Raw genomic sequence first — 16,421 nt, forward strand, 5'->3', positions numbered from 1 at the left:
GAGGACCTACAGCTCACACTCTTGTGCCTATGCACATATGTGCATGCATGGGCAGAGACACATGAACGCATTCACACGCGCACACACGCGTACACACGCACATGTGAACACACACGCACACACACAGAGTACCTTTTTAGGACATTGGCAACTAAACGTCCAAAAGCAGCTCCACACAGCAGAGAAGGCACAAAAAGGCCACTTGGAACAGAAATGCCGTAAGTCCAACACGCAAGCAAGAAATAGAGAACGAAGAACAACGCCAGAGTGACGGGGCTGAAAGTACCTGCAAGGGAAGAGCCAACCTGAGTCCCACTACCGGATGCCTGCCAAGGCCCAGCAGACCTACCGGGCCCGACCACACCCCATACCAGTTCCCCTTCCAACACTGGAGGCAGAGACCAATCTTTTGTCTGGGTGGCCATTACAAAGAAGTCCTGGTCTTGCTTGGAATGAAGGGCAAGCCTGGCTGTGTCAGAGATGACACCAATCACCCACGATTGGGCTGCAGTGCAGACACTCACTATCCTGGTGGAAGAGCTGGAGGATGGCAGACTCCTGCGGGTTGAAGAAGAGTGTGGCCATGTCATTGTAGGTATCATTGGGACAAAAAAATGTCTTGATACTTGAATTCACATCTTCTGTAACCTAAGAAGAAGGAATCAGAAAATCAGCACAAGGACACCTGACTTTGAGTCTTCAAGTGGGATGTCTCCAGCCGGGTCCAAAACAGGTGGCTGCACAGCTTTCCCCATCAATCAAACAGGCCAAAAACTGACCTCTACCAACGGCAGCCACGCGGGCAAGTGCATTCTTTACATTCTGAATGCACAGATGAAAGAATCGGGATGAGGGCCTTTTGTCCATCCACACTCATGATGAAAACGTCACTATGGCTGTGATTCACCGTGAATTTGGTTCTGCTTCCTCTCCCGGTGCTAACTTTCTAAGTGATGCTGCTAGAAGCCTGGCCTGAGAGCCCTAGGACTGGGGGAAGATGACGCAGGTGAGAGCAAGTGACTGGGAGTTGACAGGTATCTGGGGAGGAAAATCCAGGGCACCACTTGACCGAAAGCCCCAACTCTGGTTCCAAATAGAAAAAGCCTTTGATTTTACTGCTATCTGCTACAAAAAAAAAAAAAAAAAAAAAAAGCGCCCGAATTTGCTGCAAAAGAAAACCCACCTCCATAATGCCTGGAGAGCAGACCCAGTCCTCCAGGCTGCCTCTCCTTCTAAACCCCATCTGGGGAACAAAACCCAAACAGAAAAAGAGATTATTTTTACTTCTACACATTTTAAACCTCATTTTCTTGCCATCATTCTGTGTGGGAAGATGGGATCTTTGCTAGAGGGGAAGGGTGTTTCAAGTGTGCTGTTTTATTTTCTAGTTGACAGTGTATAACAGTACAAGGTTGTACTTCACACCTATTACTGTGCATGCAAATAGGGAGTCTTATTACAAAGGTTAACCAAGGCTATGGGTTTCTTCTGGATGACATAGCTGTGGAGATGCCATTATGCAGATGTGCTAACAATACCAGGGGGTGGTTTGTATGACCCCACCAGGTGAAACGGGCTGGGCAATACAGAGGGATGTAGGCTGCTGTGGAAACAGCACGGCACTGCTGACTGGCAGCACCTGGCACAGGTGAGCCATGCGCAGAGCCTCAGCATTGTGGAGTGCACGGGGGATGAGCTGAGCTGATGGCTTCATAATAGACACATGCAGTGTTTCCCAAACTGTCTGGAGGAAGTTCAGTCCTGAAGGCTTTCTGGAGAGTCCTGTGGTCAACTGCATTGAGAAACATCCTAGCAATTCTTGGAAATCAGTGTGTCTGCTAAAAGCTGAGCACAGGCTCCAAAATCAGATGGCTTTGACTCTAAACTCTGCCACTCTCTAGTGACCTTGAGAAGGGTATTTCATTTTGTGACAGTTTCCTCACCTATAAAATGGTAATAACATCCTCTCACTATATATGACTAGCTGAAGGTTTTTGGTCAAGACCACACTGTGCCTCAGCTTCCTTAGCTGTAAAATGGGGGCACAGCTACTGGCCAGCACAGTGCAATAAGGATTAAATGAAATCATATAAAGTACTCAGTGGAATATCTGGTACACAATAAAGACACCAAACATTTATAACACTTATGGGAATAAGGCCCTAGAAGTTCTGTACTAAAGGAACGTATTTAGGTTGGGCGCTGTGGCTTGCATCTGTAATCCTAGCACTTTGGGAGTCCAAAACAGGAGATCGTTTTAGGCCAGAAGTTCGAGACCAGCCTGGGCAACATAGTGAGATCCTGTCTCTATAAAAATAAGCTGGATGTGGTGGCATGCACCTGTAGTCCCAGCTACTTGGGAGGCTGAGACGGGAGGATCACTTGAGCCCAGGAGTTTGAGGTTACAATAAGCTATGATTATACCATCCTACTCCAGCCTGGGTGACAGAGTGAGATACTGTCTCTAAAAAGATAAAGAAGCATATTTAATTCTTAGCCCATTTGACCATAGAATCGTTTTTTGTATGCTTTAAATCACATGCATCAAGGTATCTGTCTGGTAACGAGCTAGGCTTGGGAATAACTAGTAACAGGGGTCAGCAAACTTTTCCATAAAGAGCCAGACAGTAAATATTTTAGAGGTTGCCAGTGACATACAGTCTCTGTGGCATATTCTTTTTTTTCCCTCAACTCTTTAGAAATATATAAACCAGCTGGGCACGGTGGCTCACGCCCGTAATCGCAGCACTTTGGGAGGCCAAGGTGGGCGGATCATGAGGTCAGGAGTTCAAAACCAGCCCGGCCAAAATAGTGAAACTCTGTCTCTACTAGAAATACAAAAATTATATGGGCATGGTGGTGCATGCCTGAAGTCCCAGCTACTTGGGAGGCTGAGGCAGGAGAATCGCTTGAACCCAGGAGGTGAAGTTTGCAGTGAGCCGAGATCTTGCTACTCCACTCCAGCTTGGGCAACAGAGTGAGACTTTGTCAAAAAGAAAAAAAAAAAAAAAAATATATATATATATATATATAAACCAGGCTGGGCGTAGTGACTCACACCTGTAATCCTAGCAATTTGGGAGGCCGAGACGGGTGGATCACTTGAGGTCAGGAGTTCGAGACCAGCCTGGCCAACATGGTGAAACACTGTCTCTACTAAAAATACAAAATTAGCTGGGCATGGTGGTGGGTGCCTGTAATCCCAGCTACTCGGGAGGGTGAGGCAGGAGAATCACTTGAACTTGGGAGGTGGAAGTTGCAGTGGGCCAAGATCACGCCACTGCACTCCAACCTGGGTAACAGAGTAAGACTCCGTCTCAAAAAAACAAAACAAAACAAACAAACAGAAATATATAATGTGTGTGTGTGTGTGTGTGTGTGTGTGTGTGTGTGTGTGTATATACACATATATAGTGTGTGTGTGTGTATATATATATAATATATACATATAACTGGGGACACTGAAGAGGCTGTCCTCCAAGACAAGGGCCCCAATGGGGATCTGAGAGATTCAAGTGGTTACTGAGAAGCAACAAGAAAAGAGTACAGTTGTCCCTCAGTATTCACCAGGGATAGGGTCCAGGATCCCGATGGATACCAAAATCCAGGGATGCTCAAGTGCCAGATATAAAATGGTGTATATTTGCACATAACCTATGTAGGTCCTTCTATATACTTTTAAATCCTCTCTAGATTATTTATAATACCCTAATACAATGTAAATGCTATGTAAATAATTGTTATACTGTACTGTTTTTTATTTGCATTATTTTTTACTGTTGTCTTGTTTTTTTTTTATGTTTTGCATCCTGAATATATTTGCTCCACAGTTGGTTGACCCTATGTAATTCCATGGATGCAGGACCCACAAATGTGGAGGGCCAACTGCACTTGCTCACCAGTCTGCAGCCAAGGGCTGGAATCACACATCTGGCTGACTCACTGAACCACAGGTGTAGCTCTCAGAGCCTCTGGGTTGGACCAAAAGAACACAGTGTGGAGTAGGCTCCACGGACTACCTCACGGGACCACTCCTCAGGGAAAGCCTCTGGAAAATACTGCACCCCACAAGAAGGGAAAAGCAGAAGTGCAGGAGGGCGGCGCACCCACAAAGGACCCAACACTGGGAAAACGCAGAGGATGCTGGGAAGAGAGAAGCCTCCTTGCCCAGACACAGACATTTCTTCCTCTCATGAGTGACTGTCATAGTCACAGAGGCGATGAGGTGGGTGCTGAGCCTCTGGGCTGTGGCCCCTTCAGGCAAGGGGAGGTAGAAGAGTAACTGGGGCTCGGAAAGCACCTTGCTGTCGGCTTCCCAAGTGTCTGTTTCCCATGAATGTTGTTCAACAGAGAGGAGTTCCCCTCTGTGAGGCCAGGGTTGTTCCCAGGTTCCCCTCTGTGACGCCAGGGTTGTTCACAGAAGTGGCAAAGACAGAGGGCATGTGGTGTGCACCTTCTCTGAGGTAAAAAGACGACTACAGATTCCCATATCTCTCAACGCTCGGGTAATGGGTGTGGAAGGATAAACCCAACACATCTATTAGTTCTCAACAGAGGAAGGTCATACATTTCTGGATTCTTCCTCGTGGGTATGGGATAAAGGTAGCAGGTGCACTGGGGTTACCTGGAGCTGGAATGAGTCATTACCGATTTGACTCGAAGAGGACATCTGGCGGCATTCTCCTAACACCATCGAGGCCACAAACACCACCACAGTGGTTACCAGAGACACAAGGAGGCTCTCTAAGACTCTAGGAGGCAAAGCACAGCTGTTATAAAACACCACAGAAAGAAGCTCTGGTCTCCGGAATTCAAAACATAACCCTGACTACCCCCAGCCCCGATTTCTCCAAACAGCATTCACAGCAGCCCCTGGTCAGTCAACACGTGTGCAGAATTGATCCACGATTTGCTGTATTCCAGCAATTTGTTTGTAAAAAGTGGGCAGTTAAAGTGGGCTGCTACGTCCACATCATCTCTCTCCAAGGAATGAATGGCTTTCCATTATAATAAGTCCTGGGGCGAGAAGCCTCCTGAGAGCAAGCTGCTCGGCAGGGCCACGGTGACCCTTCTGACCTTGTCATGTGTCCGAGTGGCCAAGTCAGGACAGGCAGAGAGTCAACCAGCAACTCTGACATCAATTAAGCTGGCTCAGCCCTTTGGCCTGTCAAGTAGGGCAGATGCATGGCTGTGTTTAGATTCTCAGTCTTAGATGAGAACTCAAAGCCGTGGAGGCAGGGTCTGCTCCTCGGGAGAGATGGCGCGGCCCACACCAAGCTCAGGGAGCCGCAGCAGGGTGGGGGGGAGGCGACTGTGCAGATACCTGACGAGCTTAGGTTTCGGGTGCACGTTTCGCATACGGTACTTTGCAAGCCTCTTGTTCAGACAGTTGAATGTGGCTCCCAGGAGGCCCCCAATGACCCCCATCACGACGAAGAAACCCAAATCCATAGCTGTCCAGAGATGACATTTTTTATCAGAGTCAGAGCACTGAGAGAAGGGGAAAGGGAGAGGGAGAGAAAAACCATAGCAGCCATGAGAACCGGAAGAGACAGAAGAGAAGACAGAAGCAAGAGTGGGGCTGCTTTCCCGCATGGCAGAGGCTAATGGGCGAGATGTGCCCCTGGAAGTTGTACCTAGCCCTCTGCTCATTTCTCTCTGGTCCTTCACTTGAGAGGAAATTTTCATGGGTCAAATTAAAAATCCCCGGGGAAAGGACAAAACATACCTTAAACTCGCCAAAGTTCAGCAATCCAGGGAGCTGGAAGGAACCCCAGCTTCCAAACTGAATCCCAGAACGGAAGAAGTTGAGGGTGAAGGTGGCAGACATGGAACAAAAGAGCTAGGGGAGAGGTGACAAAAGACAAGAAGGTTCAGGAGTGGCATGTCCTACTCTCTCCCAACCCTTCCTCCTGGTACCCACTGCTCTATGCAGAGACCTCCAGAATCCACATCAGGGTACAGAGATCTGGTCACCCTTACAGTAGATACACCCCAGGTGTGACCAACTCTAGACTGGGCTTTAAGAAGTTTCTGTTCCAGCAGCCTACTCTACTATGAGAGCCTATTTACAGCCTTTACAGACCAGACCTTGCACCAAAAGGAAGGATCAATGCAAAGCGGCCTGCTCTGAGGGAGGAGACCGGCTCCAGTCCAATCCCCACCACTTCCTCCTTTATGACAACAGCCAGTTTCACATTTTCATGTCAGGTGGTTCATCAAGAAAGGATAACAAGGCCGGGCGTGGTGGCTCACGCCTGTAATCCCAACACTTTGGGAAGCCAAGGCGGGTGGATCACCTGATGTCAGGAGTTCAAGACCAGCCTTGCCAACGTGGTAAAACCCCATCTCTACTAAAAATACAAAAATTAGCTGGATGCAGTGGCACGTGCCTATAATCCCAGCTACTCATAAGGCTGAGGCAGGAGAATTGCTTGAATCCAGGAGGCAGAGGCTGCAGTGAGCCGAGATCGCGTCACTGCCCTCCAGCCTGGGCAACAGAGCAAGACTCCATCTCAAAAAAATAAAAAAATAATAAAAAAGGGTAACAGCGGTTTGATTTGGGGTTGGGGAGGGTATTGATATGAGAAGTATAGGAAGTCCAGTGTGGAGGTTATAGGCACAAGAGCAAAGCTGTTTCTGATCCAGTCGACCCCCACCAGTCTCATCAAAACTACCATTCCATGTACCGAGTAAGGGACACCCAGTGTAATTCGGGGGGTGTGGTTAAGGCTTTCACTGAAGGTCCTCCTCACCACTTTCCACGTGAGCCCTTGGTTCCAGAAGGACGAACCCTCCTCTAGACTGAACAAGGTACCCCCGATTGGCGCCCCAAAAGCTGCAGCAACTCCAGCAGCCGCTCCTGCTGATACAAAGTCTCTCTTGTCTCTGAGGAGAGGAGAGAGACGGGTTATCCAATAAAGAGCCCTCAGCCCACAAAAGGCGGTTTCTGACTTCCTTATCATGAACATTTTCTCTCACACCTGTGAATGAATAGGCAGGGATCCCGGAAGGGCAGGTCACTGGTGAGGCAGCCTTTGCCGCGAGTGTGTCCATCTGAGAGCCACACACCTTAGCACCAGAGTCCCTTTCAGCATGGCGGCTACTCCGCCTGGGAACAGGAGCCCCTGACTTCTGTGTTTTCTGTGATCTCAGAATCTCAGCCCCCAGCTCAGGGGGCAGATCAAAGATCGGCACGATCACTGCTGCACCATGTTCCCACCGGATCTTCCTTCCAGAAAACCCCGGCATCAGTAAAAACATCAAGGTGCCTTCTGGGTATGTGCCGAACTTGCAGGAATACAAAGAGAAGGTGGTCTGTGACTCTAAACTGGGTCTGTGATTGAAAGAGCCTTACAAGGCGGGCAGGTCAGTAACACACACATCTGATACAGGGCTAAAAAAGTCTACTAAGAGTACCTTCTGACCCAGGAGGGTGGCTGACCAAGTGAATCACTGGGGAATACAAAACGCCTTCCTAAGAATATGCCTGTCTGTGGCCTTTCTTGGTTGGGTTTTTAATCTGGGACCATCTTCATTTGCCTGAGATGCTTCTAAGCCTTATGGCAAGACAAAATAAAAGTCACGATGCCAGCCTGGTGCTTTGGCTTCTTATTTCCAGAAGAAAAGTTCAAAGCCCGCCCCCATCTCCCACAGTCGGGTTTACCAGCAGGGGACACTGCCAGGCTAGAGCAAGTATCGAGTCTGACCCGCAGAGCATCAACATGTTGTTTCCAAAAAAAAACCAATTTCTAACCTTTCCATACCTGTCGCTTCGGAAATAGGGGAAGTTAAACTGGATCTTCCGTAAGGAGATGCTCTGAAACTAAAGCGAGAGAAAAGAGAGCCACTAAAGAGCCTACTCATATAACCAAATACCACCTGTACCCCAGTAATTATGGGAAAAAAAAAAAGAACACAGGTCAGGGGCAGTCTAGGACTGAAACTGTGGGAATCCACAGCATCAGGGGAGGCCCCTCTGCTTGAGCACACCTGGGTAAGTGTGCTGCAGGAAGGAAAGTCCAGAACAGCAACTTGGGAAAAAAGGAGGCTGGGCGTGGTAGCTCATGGCTCACGCCTGTAATCCCAGCACTTTGGGAGGCCGAGGTGGACGGCTGATCACCTAAGGTCAGGAGTTGGAGACCAGCCTGGCCAACGTGGCAAAACCCTGTCTCTACTAAAAATACAAGATTTAGCCAGGCGTGGTGACATATGCCTGTAATCCCAGCTACTCAGGAGGCTGAGCCAGGAGAATCGCTTGAACCCAGGAGGCGGAGGCTGTAGTGAGCAGAGATGGCGCCATCGCACTCCAGCCTGGGCAACAGAGTGAGACTCCGTCTCGAAAAATGAAAATAAAAAAACTTGGGAAAAAAGGAGATTACCCCCCACCCTTGGGAGGAGCTTATTTTTCCTGCCCTCACATTTCTAGGACCTTCTGAAATCCCATTTTGTGCAGAGTCAACAAGTCAGAAAGAATAAAGGGAAATGGCTGAGCTGAGGGAAGCGGACGCGGAAGCTATTGCAGAAGACCGAGTCCGCTCTGCTCAGCAGCGCCAGGAAGAGAAGGGCCCAGAGCCTGTCCTCGGTCTGCCCCACAAAGGCGCACGCTGATGCCCACTCCACGCCTGGCCTTCCACCCCTTGGCTCACTTCTGCCAGATCTGGTGCTCGAGGCAGTAGCAGGAGAGACCAAAAGACGAGCTCTGGACGAAAGAATCTTCCCTCCTTCACTTCAGAGACTCCCAACCACAATAACTCCCTCTTCTCAGGACTGGAGAGGGAAATGACTAAGAGTGATGGTTCACACGGACTGAGACTTCTCCAACAGCAGCCAGGGATCTGGAGTAGCCCCCAAGAATGGGAGCTTTGAGGTCTCGAGCTAGTACCTCAACCTCTCTAAGCCTCGGTTTCCCCATCCAAGGATGGGGGTAATAATAACAACAAATCATTGAAGGTGGCTATAAGGAGAAAGCAGTTAGTATACGGGCGTCTGGCACACAGACCATAACTAGCAGCTGTTATTATGACTGTACCACGCCAACTAGAATCAGCATGGAACTGTGCCTAAAACCATGTCAGTCGATGCTTCGAGCCTCTTGGATCTGGCAGCACTGAGATGATCCACCCAGCCACCCTATATGGAGGCGCCTGGTGATGGCTATGGAAGCACCCAGTGACTTTCATCCGCCATGTCATAGTTTTTCTCTATGTCTCATTTCTGCTCCTAGGGCTCGGTAGGGCATCAGTAAAACTTCCAAGTATAAGTTATGCCCTTTCCTGAGAGATAGACACATGGTTTTCACATCAAGCCAGAATGGCACCAGGTTCCAATGTGATGTCAGGGTGTCCCAGTGGATTTCGCCCAGTGTAACCACAGACCTCCCACTAGGCCTGCCCAGAGGCCCACACCCTCTCAGCCCATCTTACCTGAGGGAGGCCAGCTCCCACCACTGAACCACTGTGGATCATGGGGCCTTCCTTCCCCACGAAGAGCCCTGGGCAGGGTGAAAAAGGAAAGACCAGCGGTCAGTGCAGAAACGCCCCTGGGTCAGGAGACCTTGGCTACAGAAACCTTTCTCGTGACAACTGAATAGAGATGATCCTAAGACTTTATAAGAGAAAGAGCCAAATTCCCACCAAATAAGCTCCATTTCAAGTCTTGCTAGAAGAGAAAACACTCTGCATTCTAAACTGTGTGTCAGCAAATGAGAGCCTGTGAGCCCAGACCACCAGCTCCCTCCTGGTTTTACACGGCCTGAGAACTAAGACTGGCTTTTACGTTCTTAAATGGACACAAGTAAATAGTTACATAAACATCTATATAAGAGCTTCCATTCTGATTCTTGGCCCACAAAGCCTTAAATATTTACTATCTGGCTGTTGACACAAAAAGCTTACTAATTTTGACAAAAGTGAATTCCACAAACTAAATTCCAAATCCCAAAACTGAAGAGTGTGTTTGTCAGGTATCTGAATGGTAACATACGAACAGTGTCTGCATTTAAAAAACAGCCCATCAACAAAAAGTGCAGACATCAGCTGTTTGAGGCTGGGCCCTGCAGTTCAAATCTAATAACTGAAATACATCATGCTTCTTGTCATCTCTGCCCCTTGAATATTTGAAGGATACAAGTTGGACCTTTCTTACCTCCAGCCACACTGAACAGCACTCCAAGGACCTTGCAGAGCAGGGTCCGGAGACGGACGATTCCTGGCACCTTCACGCCATTCAGATAGCATTTGACCTCGGGTATCCCAGAACCTGCTGCCACCGGCTGATGGAGGAGAGCAGGCACACCCATAACTCAAAATCCATTGGCTCTCTGGCTTACCCTCAACAACCTGGGCAGCGGAAGAGGGAGAGCTGGCCACCTTCATTAGCAGCGTGAGCGTCACCTGGAGGGCTTACTAAACCACAGCTTCTGGGCCCCACTTCAGAGGATCTGACTCAGGAGGTCTGAGGGGCAATGGGAGGACTTGCACTTTTTTTTTTTTTTTTTGAGATAGAGTTTCACTCTTGTTGCCCAGGCTGGAGTGCAATGGCACAGTCTCCACTCACTGCAACCTCTGCCTTCTGGGTTCCAGCAATTCCCCTGCCTCAGCCGCCCGAGTAGCTGGGATTACAGGCATGCGCCACCACGCCCGGCTAATTTTGTATTTTTACTGGCTAATTTTGTATTTTTAGTAGAGACGGGGTTTCTCCACATTGGTCAGAATGGTCTCGAACTCCCGACCTTAGGTGATCTGCCCGCCTTGGCCTCCCAAAGTGGCCGGACTTGCACTTTTTAAAGAAAAATAATTTCCACTTTTATTTTAGATTCAGGGATTGCATGTGCAGGTCTGTTACGAGGGTATATTGCATGATGCTGAGGTTTGGGATATGAATGATCCCGTCACCTAGGTAGTGAGCATGGCACCCAACAGTTTTGTTTTCAGCCCTTTCCCCCTTTTTTCCTCCCCCCAGAATCTGCAGAAGTTCCCTGTGAATGAGCATCACCTGGGGAGTCTTTCTTCTTTAATCTCACCAGAGGGTGAAACCTTTACCTTTAGTGAACAAGAGGCCACTTTCTGCAGGAATCTGCATTCTCAGTTTCCTGACATTCTGGAAGGAGGTGGGGAAAAGGAGTGCGGGACTCTAAAACCTCCTAAGCGAGCAGGTGAATCCAAACCACCTCACCTCAATGAGAACAAGGAGGCTTGCCAGGAAGACAAAGGTGAGGTTAAAACCCAGGAGTTCAAGGAGAGACAGAGCGAGGCAGCCTTTCTGGCTGCACTCCTCCACTGCTGTGGAAACTGGGTTAAGGAAACTGTTCATCAGCCGAGGGGTGTCCCCATCATCACTTCAGAGGGTGCAGCTGCTTCTCCTTTGGATCATGCCGGCTGCTGAGTGCACTTTTTCTCCATATATAAAAATTTTTAAAAAACTGCCTGAGATGACTGGGTGCGATGGCTCATGCCTGTAATCCCAACACTTTGGGAGGCTGAGGCAGGAGGATCACTTGAGCCTCAGAGTTGGAGGCCAGCCTGGGCAATGTAGTGAGACCATGTCGCTACAAAAAATACAAAAGGTACATGCCTATGGTCCCAGCTACTCAAGAAGCTGAGGTGGGAGGATCGCTTGAGCCTGGGAGGCTGAGGCTGCAGTGAGCTGTCATTGCACCACTGCATTCCAGCCTAGGCAACAGTGTGAGGCCTCATCTCTTAAAAAAAAAAATTGTTTGAGATGCCTTTGACACTAGGAAATACTTCAAACATTACAAAAAGTAACGAATACCCATACCCTCACAACCTTAGCTTTAACAAATCTCAACAATATGCCATATATGCTCCAGGTATTTTTAAAAAATAAAACATTCAATACCATTTTAAGAAACAAAACCAAAAAAAACCAGTTTTCCTTTCTCTCTCCCCTGGGAGAAACCACTAACCTGAAATTATTGTATTTCAAAAGTGTCCATACTGTTGTACACGGCACTTGTATATTCTGTAACTTGCTCTTTTTTTCTCAACATTAAGTCTTTGAGAATTAGCCATGTTGATACACCCAGCTCTGTGGTTCGTTCACTTTCACTTCTATCTAAAATTTTTATTTTACAATCTACAGAAATGGCATGATATCTAAAATGACACCGTATGAATGTACCACAATTTTTCCATTCTCTCATTTGGTGACTCCAGCTTTCTGCTATCACAAAGCTATAATTATCACCTTTGTACATGTCTACGGTTCACATCTATAAGAGGAATGTATGAGTCACAGGAATGTGCACCTTCCTTTTTCCAGAGGTTTACCGGCCAGTTTTTCTCTTTTGAGAATTCCAGTTCACATCCTTTGCTCGTTTTGCTTCTATTGGACCATCTGTTGTTTTTCTGATTGAGTTGCAGGAGTTCTTCCTGTATTATTTGTTCTGAATTGGAGTCTCACTCTGTCACCCAGGCTGGAGTACAGTGTTGCAATCTCGGCTCACTGCAACCTCCGCCTCCTGGGTTCAAGTGATTCTCCTGCCTCTGCCTCCCAAGTATCTGGACTAAAGGTGCACACCACCACACTCAGCTAAATTTGTATTTTTAGTAGAGACAGGATTTCCCCATGTTGGCCAGGCTGGTCTCGAACTCCTGACCTCAAGTGATCTGCCTGCCTCGGCCTCCCAAAGTGCTGGGATTACAGGCGTGAGCCACCGCGCCCAGCCTCTTCCTGTATGCTGGATACAAATTATCTGCCTCTTAAATGCATAGTAAATAACCTCTCTCAGGCTGTGGACTTGTTTTCACTTTATGGTGTTTTATTGTTGTTATTTGGAGTTTTTGTCTTTATAAAATATGTACTTTGATGTGGTCAAGTTTATTGATTTTTTTTTTTTTGAGAGAGAGTTTTGCTCTCGTTGCCCAGGCTGGAGTCCAATGGCGTGATCTCGGCTCACTGCAGCCTCTGTCTCCCGGGTTCATGCCATTCTCCTGCCTCAGCCTCCCCAGCATCTGGGACTACAGGCACACACCGCCACGCTTGGCTAATTTTTTTGTATTTTTAGTACAGATGGGGTTTCACCGTGTTAGCCAGGATGGTCTCAATCTCCTGACCTCGTGATCCGACCGCCTCTGCCTCCCAAAGTGCTGGGATTACAGGCGTGAGCCACCACGCCCAGCCCCATTGATGTTTTTTCTTATAGTCTGTGCCTTCTGGAGTTTTAAGAAATTATTTCCTACTCTTGACAACATATAGTCTCCCAAAGTTTTGTTTTGCATATTTACATCTTCATCTGGAATTTATCTTATTTATAGTACGAAATAGGAATGTAACTATTTTTCCATATGGATCACCCATGTCCCAGCATCATTTTTTTTTAAGACAGGGTCTTGCTATGCTGCCCAGGCACAATCATGGTGCATTACAGCCTCAAACTCCTGGGCTCACCTCCTAAGTAGCTGGGACTACAGAGATGTGTATCTTTTATTTATTAAATAACACAGCGTCTTTTATTAAATCACTCATCACTCCCTTACTGATTTGTAATATTAACTGTCATTCACCAAAGTTCCATGTATGTGAGGACCAGTTTCTGCTTCTCTATCATTTTCCACTGTCTAGGTATTCCTGCACCAATATGACCAATTTCAATGACTGTATCTTAAATTTTATGACTTTTTTTTCCTAACTCCCCAAACTTGTTAATTTTATAAGACTTGATATCTGACAGGGTCAAGTCCACCTTCTTGTCATTTAGAACTATACTGACTACTTTTGGCCCTTTACTCTTCTACACACATTTACAAAGAATTTCTGAGTTCCACAACAAATTCTATTGGAATTTTGATTGGAACTACGTTAAATTTACAGATTAGGGAGTACAGGCATCTTTGTGGCATCTGTAATCTTATCAACTACAAACATGGGTATATGTCTTTGCTTATTAAAGTCCTTCTTTTGTGTCCTTCAGTGATCATTAAAAATATTAAAGCTGAATAACTAATAAGCGGCCCTTCTATTATCATGCTTACTGTTAAACCCATTTCTATGTAAGAAAGAATCTTGGTGACCACTGAAGTCCACGAACACCAGGAACCATGAAAAGGATACATGTCTGTACCACTCCGAACTTGAGTTGGGTGAAGAGTCGCACAAAAAAGTCCACAAAGAGACCCACCTGTGAAGAGCAAGAGATCTGTCACACAGCCTTATTTCCAAGTGTAGCACAGGTGTAGTACAGGTGTGCTCCTCTTGAAGACATCTCCTCCCCCACTGCACGTACGGAGGCTGCTCACCAGCCAGGAGCACATGAATGCACAGCAGAAAAGCGCAGAAGGAGGAGATCCCTTCTCCAGCCCGGTCCCACTGCCCCTCCAAAGAACAAAGGCAGAGGGTACAGCTAAGTTGAGTGAAGCAACGGAAAACAAAGAGGGAAGCAGGTGCAGAAAAAGATGTGAGACCAAGAAAGACTACTGACACAGGCGTGTCTAATCTTTTGGCTTCCCTGGACCACACTGGAAGAAGAATTGTCTTTGGCCATACATAAAATACAGTAACGATAGCTGACGAGCTAAAAAAAGAAAAACTCAGAAAAATCTCATAATGTTTTTAAAAGGTGTATGAATCTGTGTTGGGCCATGGGTTGGACAAGCTTGCTTTAAAACACAACGTTCATTTAGGTGTATGTGATTTTTGCACGTTCCTTATTAGCAGGTTCTATTTTGTAAGTCATTATTTTGACTTGAAATCATCTTTTTTTGAGATGGGGTCTTGCTATATTGCCTAGGCTGGCCTTGAACTCCAGGGCTTAAGAGACCCTCCTGCCTCAGCCTCTCAAGTAGCTGGGATTACAGGCACACCCCACTGTGCCAGGCTTGACTTATAACCATCTTATAGTCCACAGTTACTCTGGGTAGAGAAAACAACCAAATTCCAGTATTCCACTCTCCAAAGTGCTGAGGGCTTAAAGGAGGACTAGAAATACTTCTAATTTTATGGATTCAGGATCAAAGCTTCTTGCCTTTAACTCTGGCCTTCCCTCAAGCCAATGCCTGGAGGCTTTTTGATACTGAAGCCATAAGTGGCCACACATCAATGGACAAGAGTTGGGAGTGCTATGTCATAAAGGCAGGTCTGCCTTCCTAAAATACGAAGGTAGGAGGTAAAGTTGCTTCAGCTTGAGTAACACTTATCTGAAATGCTTGGGACCGGAAGTGTTTTGGATTTCAGATTTTTTTTTTCCGAATATCTACATTATACTGATTAAACATCCCAAATCCAAAAATTTGACATCCAAAATCTGAATGCGCCAATGAGTATTTCCTCTGAGCACCGTGTCAGCATTTGAAAAGTTTTGGATTTTGGAGCATTTTGGATTTTCTGATAAGGAACACTCAACCTGTAGTACTGACAAATGGCAGCTCCAAAGAGTTTGATATAAAAGTAGCACAAACACTAACAACTAGAGGCCTAATGAGTATGCTTATTATAGAGAAATTTGCAACCAGAAACATATATAGCAAAATAAATACCTTGAGATTTCTATTTTTTTATTTTCATTTTTTTATTTTTAAGGAGACAGGGTCTCCCTATGTTGCCCAGGCTGGTCTCAACTGCTGGGCTCAAGCAGTCCTCCTGTTTCGGCCTCTCAAAATGCTGGGATTACAGGTGTGAGCCACCGTTCCTGGCCCAAACACCCTGAGATTTAAATAAAACAATAAACCAACCCAAGTTTCCTCAAAATGGTATCCATCAGAATACCACTGAAGAGGGCTTCTGAATGCCATCAGTCTTACCTAGTAAGACGTTCCTTTACTTGTGGATTTACTATAGTAAAAATGTGATGCATGCCATGAAAATAAAAACTGTGGTTGGCCCCTGTGGCTCTATTATACCAAACACATGTGTACATTTTCTAGGCATATCATGTCAAATTAAGTAGGAGGCTTGTGGCCAGTTCAAGAGAAAGGTGGTCAACAGGCTGTTACTGAGGACAGATACCTTATCTCAACACTGTACTGACCGGAATCAGATTTGACATGGATCTTTTTGACTGATGGTGATTTTTCCAGCTTCTCTTCTTCATATTTAACAATGTGAAGTCAGCAGTTTTGGTTCCAGACTTTTTGCTATCCTCATCTTTGGCCATGTTTCCAATCTTGCCCTGTCTTTGATTCACCTGTGAAGTTGCTGCCTCCACCAACTCTGTTCATATGGGCATATCCCTTCACTCACAGCTGCTGGCTCTATCTTCTAGATAACATTAACGGTGTACGGGGAGGAGCCCAGGATAGCACCATAAACTCCCTGCATGAGATCAAGAGCTATGGTGTGCCACTCTGTTCACTGGCACGCTGTACTAAATGAAGGGCACGATGTTCACAGTTCCGTACCCATGACTTTGCTTTTTCCCTAAAGAGTGATCTCATGCCTGCCTAGAGTCCTAACCACTCAGGAGG

The 16,421-nt window shown here is 46.7% G+C and overlaps 1 protein-coding gene across 3 annotated transcripts in view; it reads right to left on the reverse strand.

The window, feature by feature from the left end:
- Window positions 1-16,421, reverse strand: part of CLCN6 (chloride voltage-gated channel 6) — a 36,752-nt gene that overhangs the window by 8,913 nt on the left and 11,418 nt on the right. For 2 of the 3 annotated variants that reach the window (XR_008492386.2, XM_054438892.2), the window contains exons 5-15: window positions 14,074-14,140; window positions 11,176-11,282; window positions 10,147-10,273; window positions 9,426-9,493; window positions 7,767-7,825; window positions 6,756-6,888; window positions 5,729-5,842; window positions 5,324-5,490; window positions 4,625-4,751; window positions 525-648; window positions 133-286 (exon numbers count right to left, since the gene is read on the reverse strand). Coding sequence is in view for 2 of the 3 variants with exons in the window: in XM_054438892.2 (XP_054294867.1) it covers window positions 133-286; window positions 525-648; window positions 4,625-4,751; window positions 5,324-5,490; window positions 5,729-5,842; window positions 6,756-6,888; window positions 7,767-7,825; window positions 9,426-9,493; window positions 10,147-10,273; window positions 11,176-11,282; window positions 14,074-14,140 (1,247 nt within the window). In the remaining variant the exon portion in view is untranslated. The remainder of the gene's footprint in view (window positions 1-132; window positions 287-524; window positions 649-4,624; window positions 4,752-5,323; window positions 5,491-5,728; window positions 5,843-6,755; window positions 6,889-7,766; window positions 7,826-9,425; window positions 9,494-10,146; window positions 10,274-11,175; window positions 11,283-14,073; window positions 14,141-16,421) is intronic. The other variant, XM_063659614.1, reaches the window with a different exon arrangement.

The sequence above is a fragment of the Pongo pygmaeus genome, chromosome 1 (genome assembly GCF_028885625.2).
Source record: "Pongo pygmaeus isolate AG05252 chromosome 1, NHGRI_mPonPyg2-v2.0_pri, whole genome shotgun sequence".
Taxonomy (NCBI): Eukaryota; Metazoa; Chordata; class Mammalia; order Primates; family Hominidae; genus Pongo; species Pongo pygmaeus.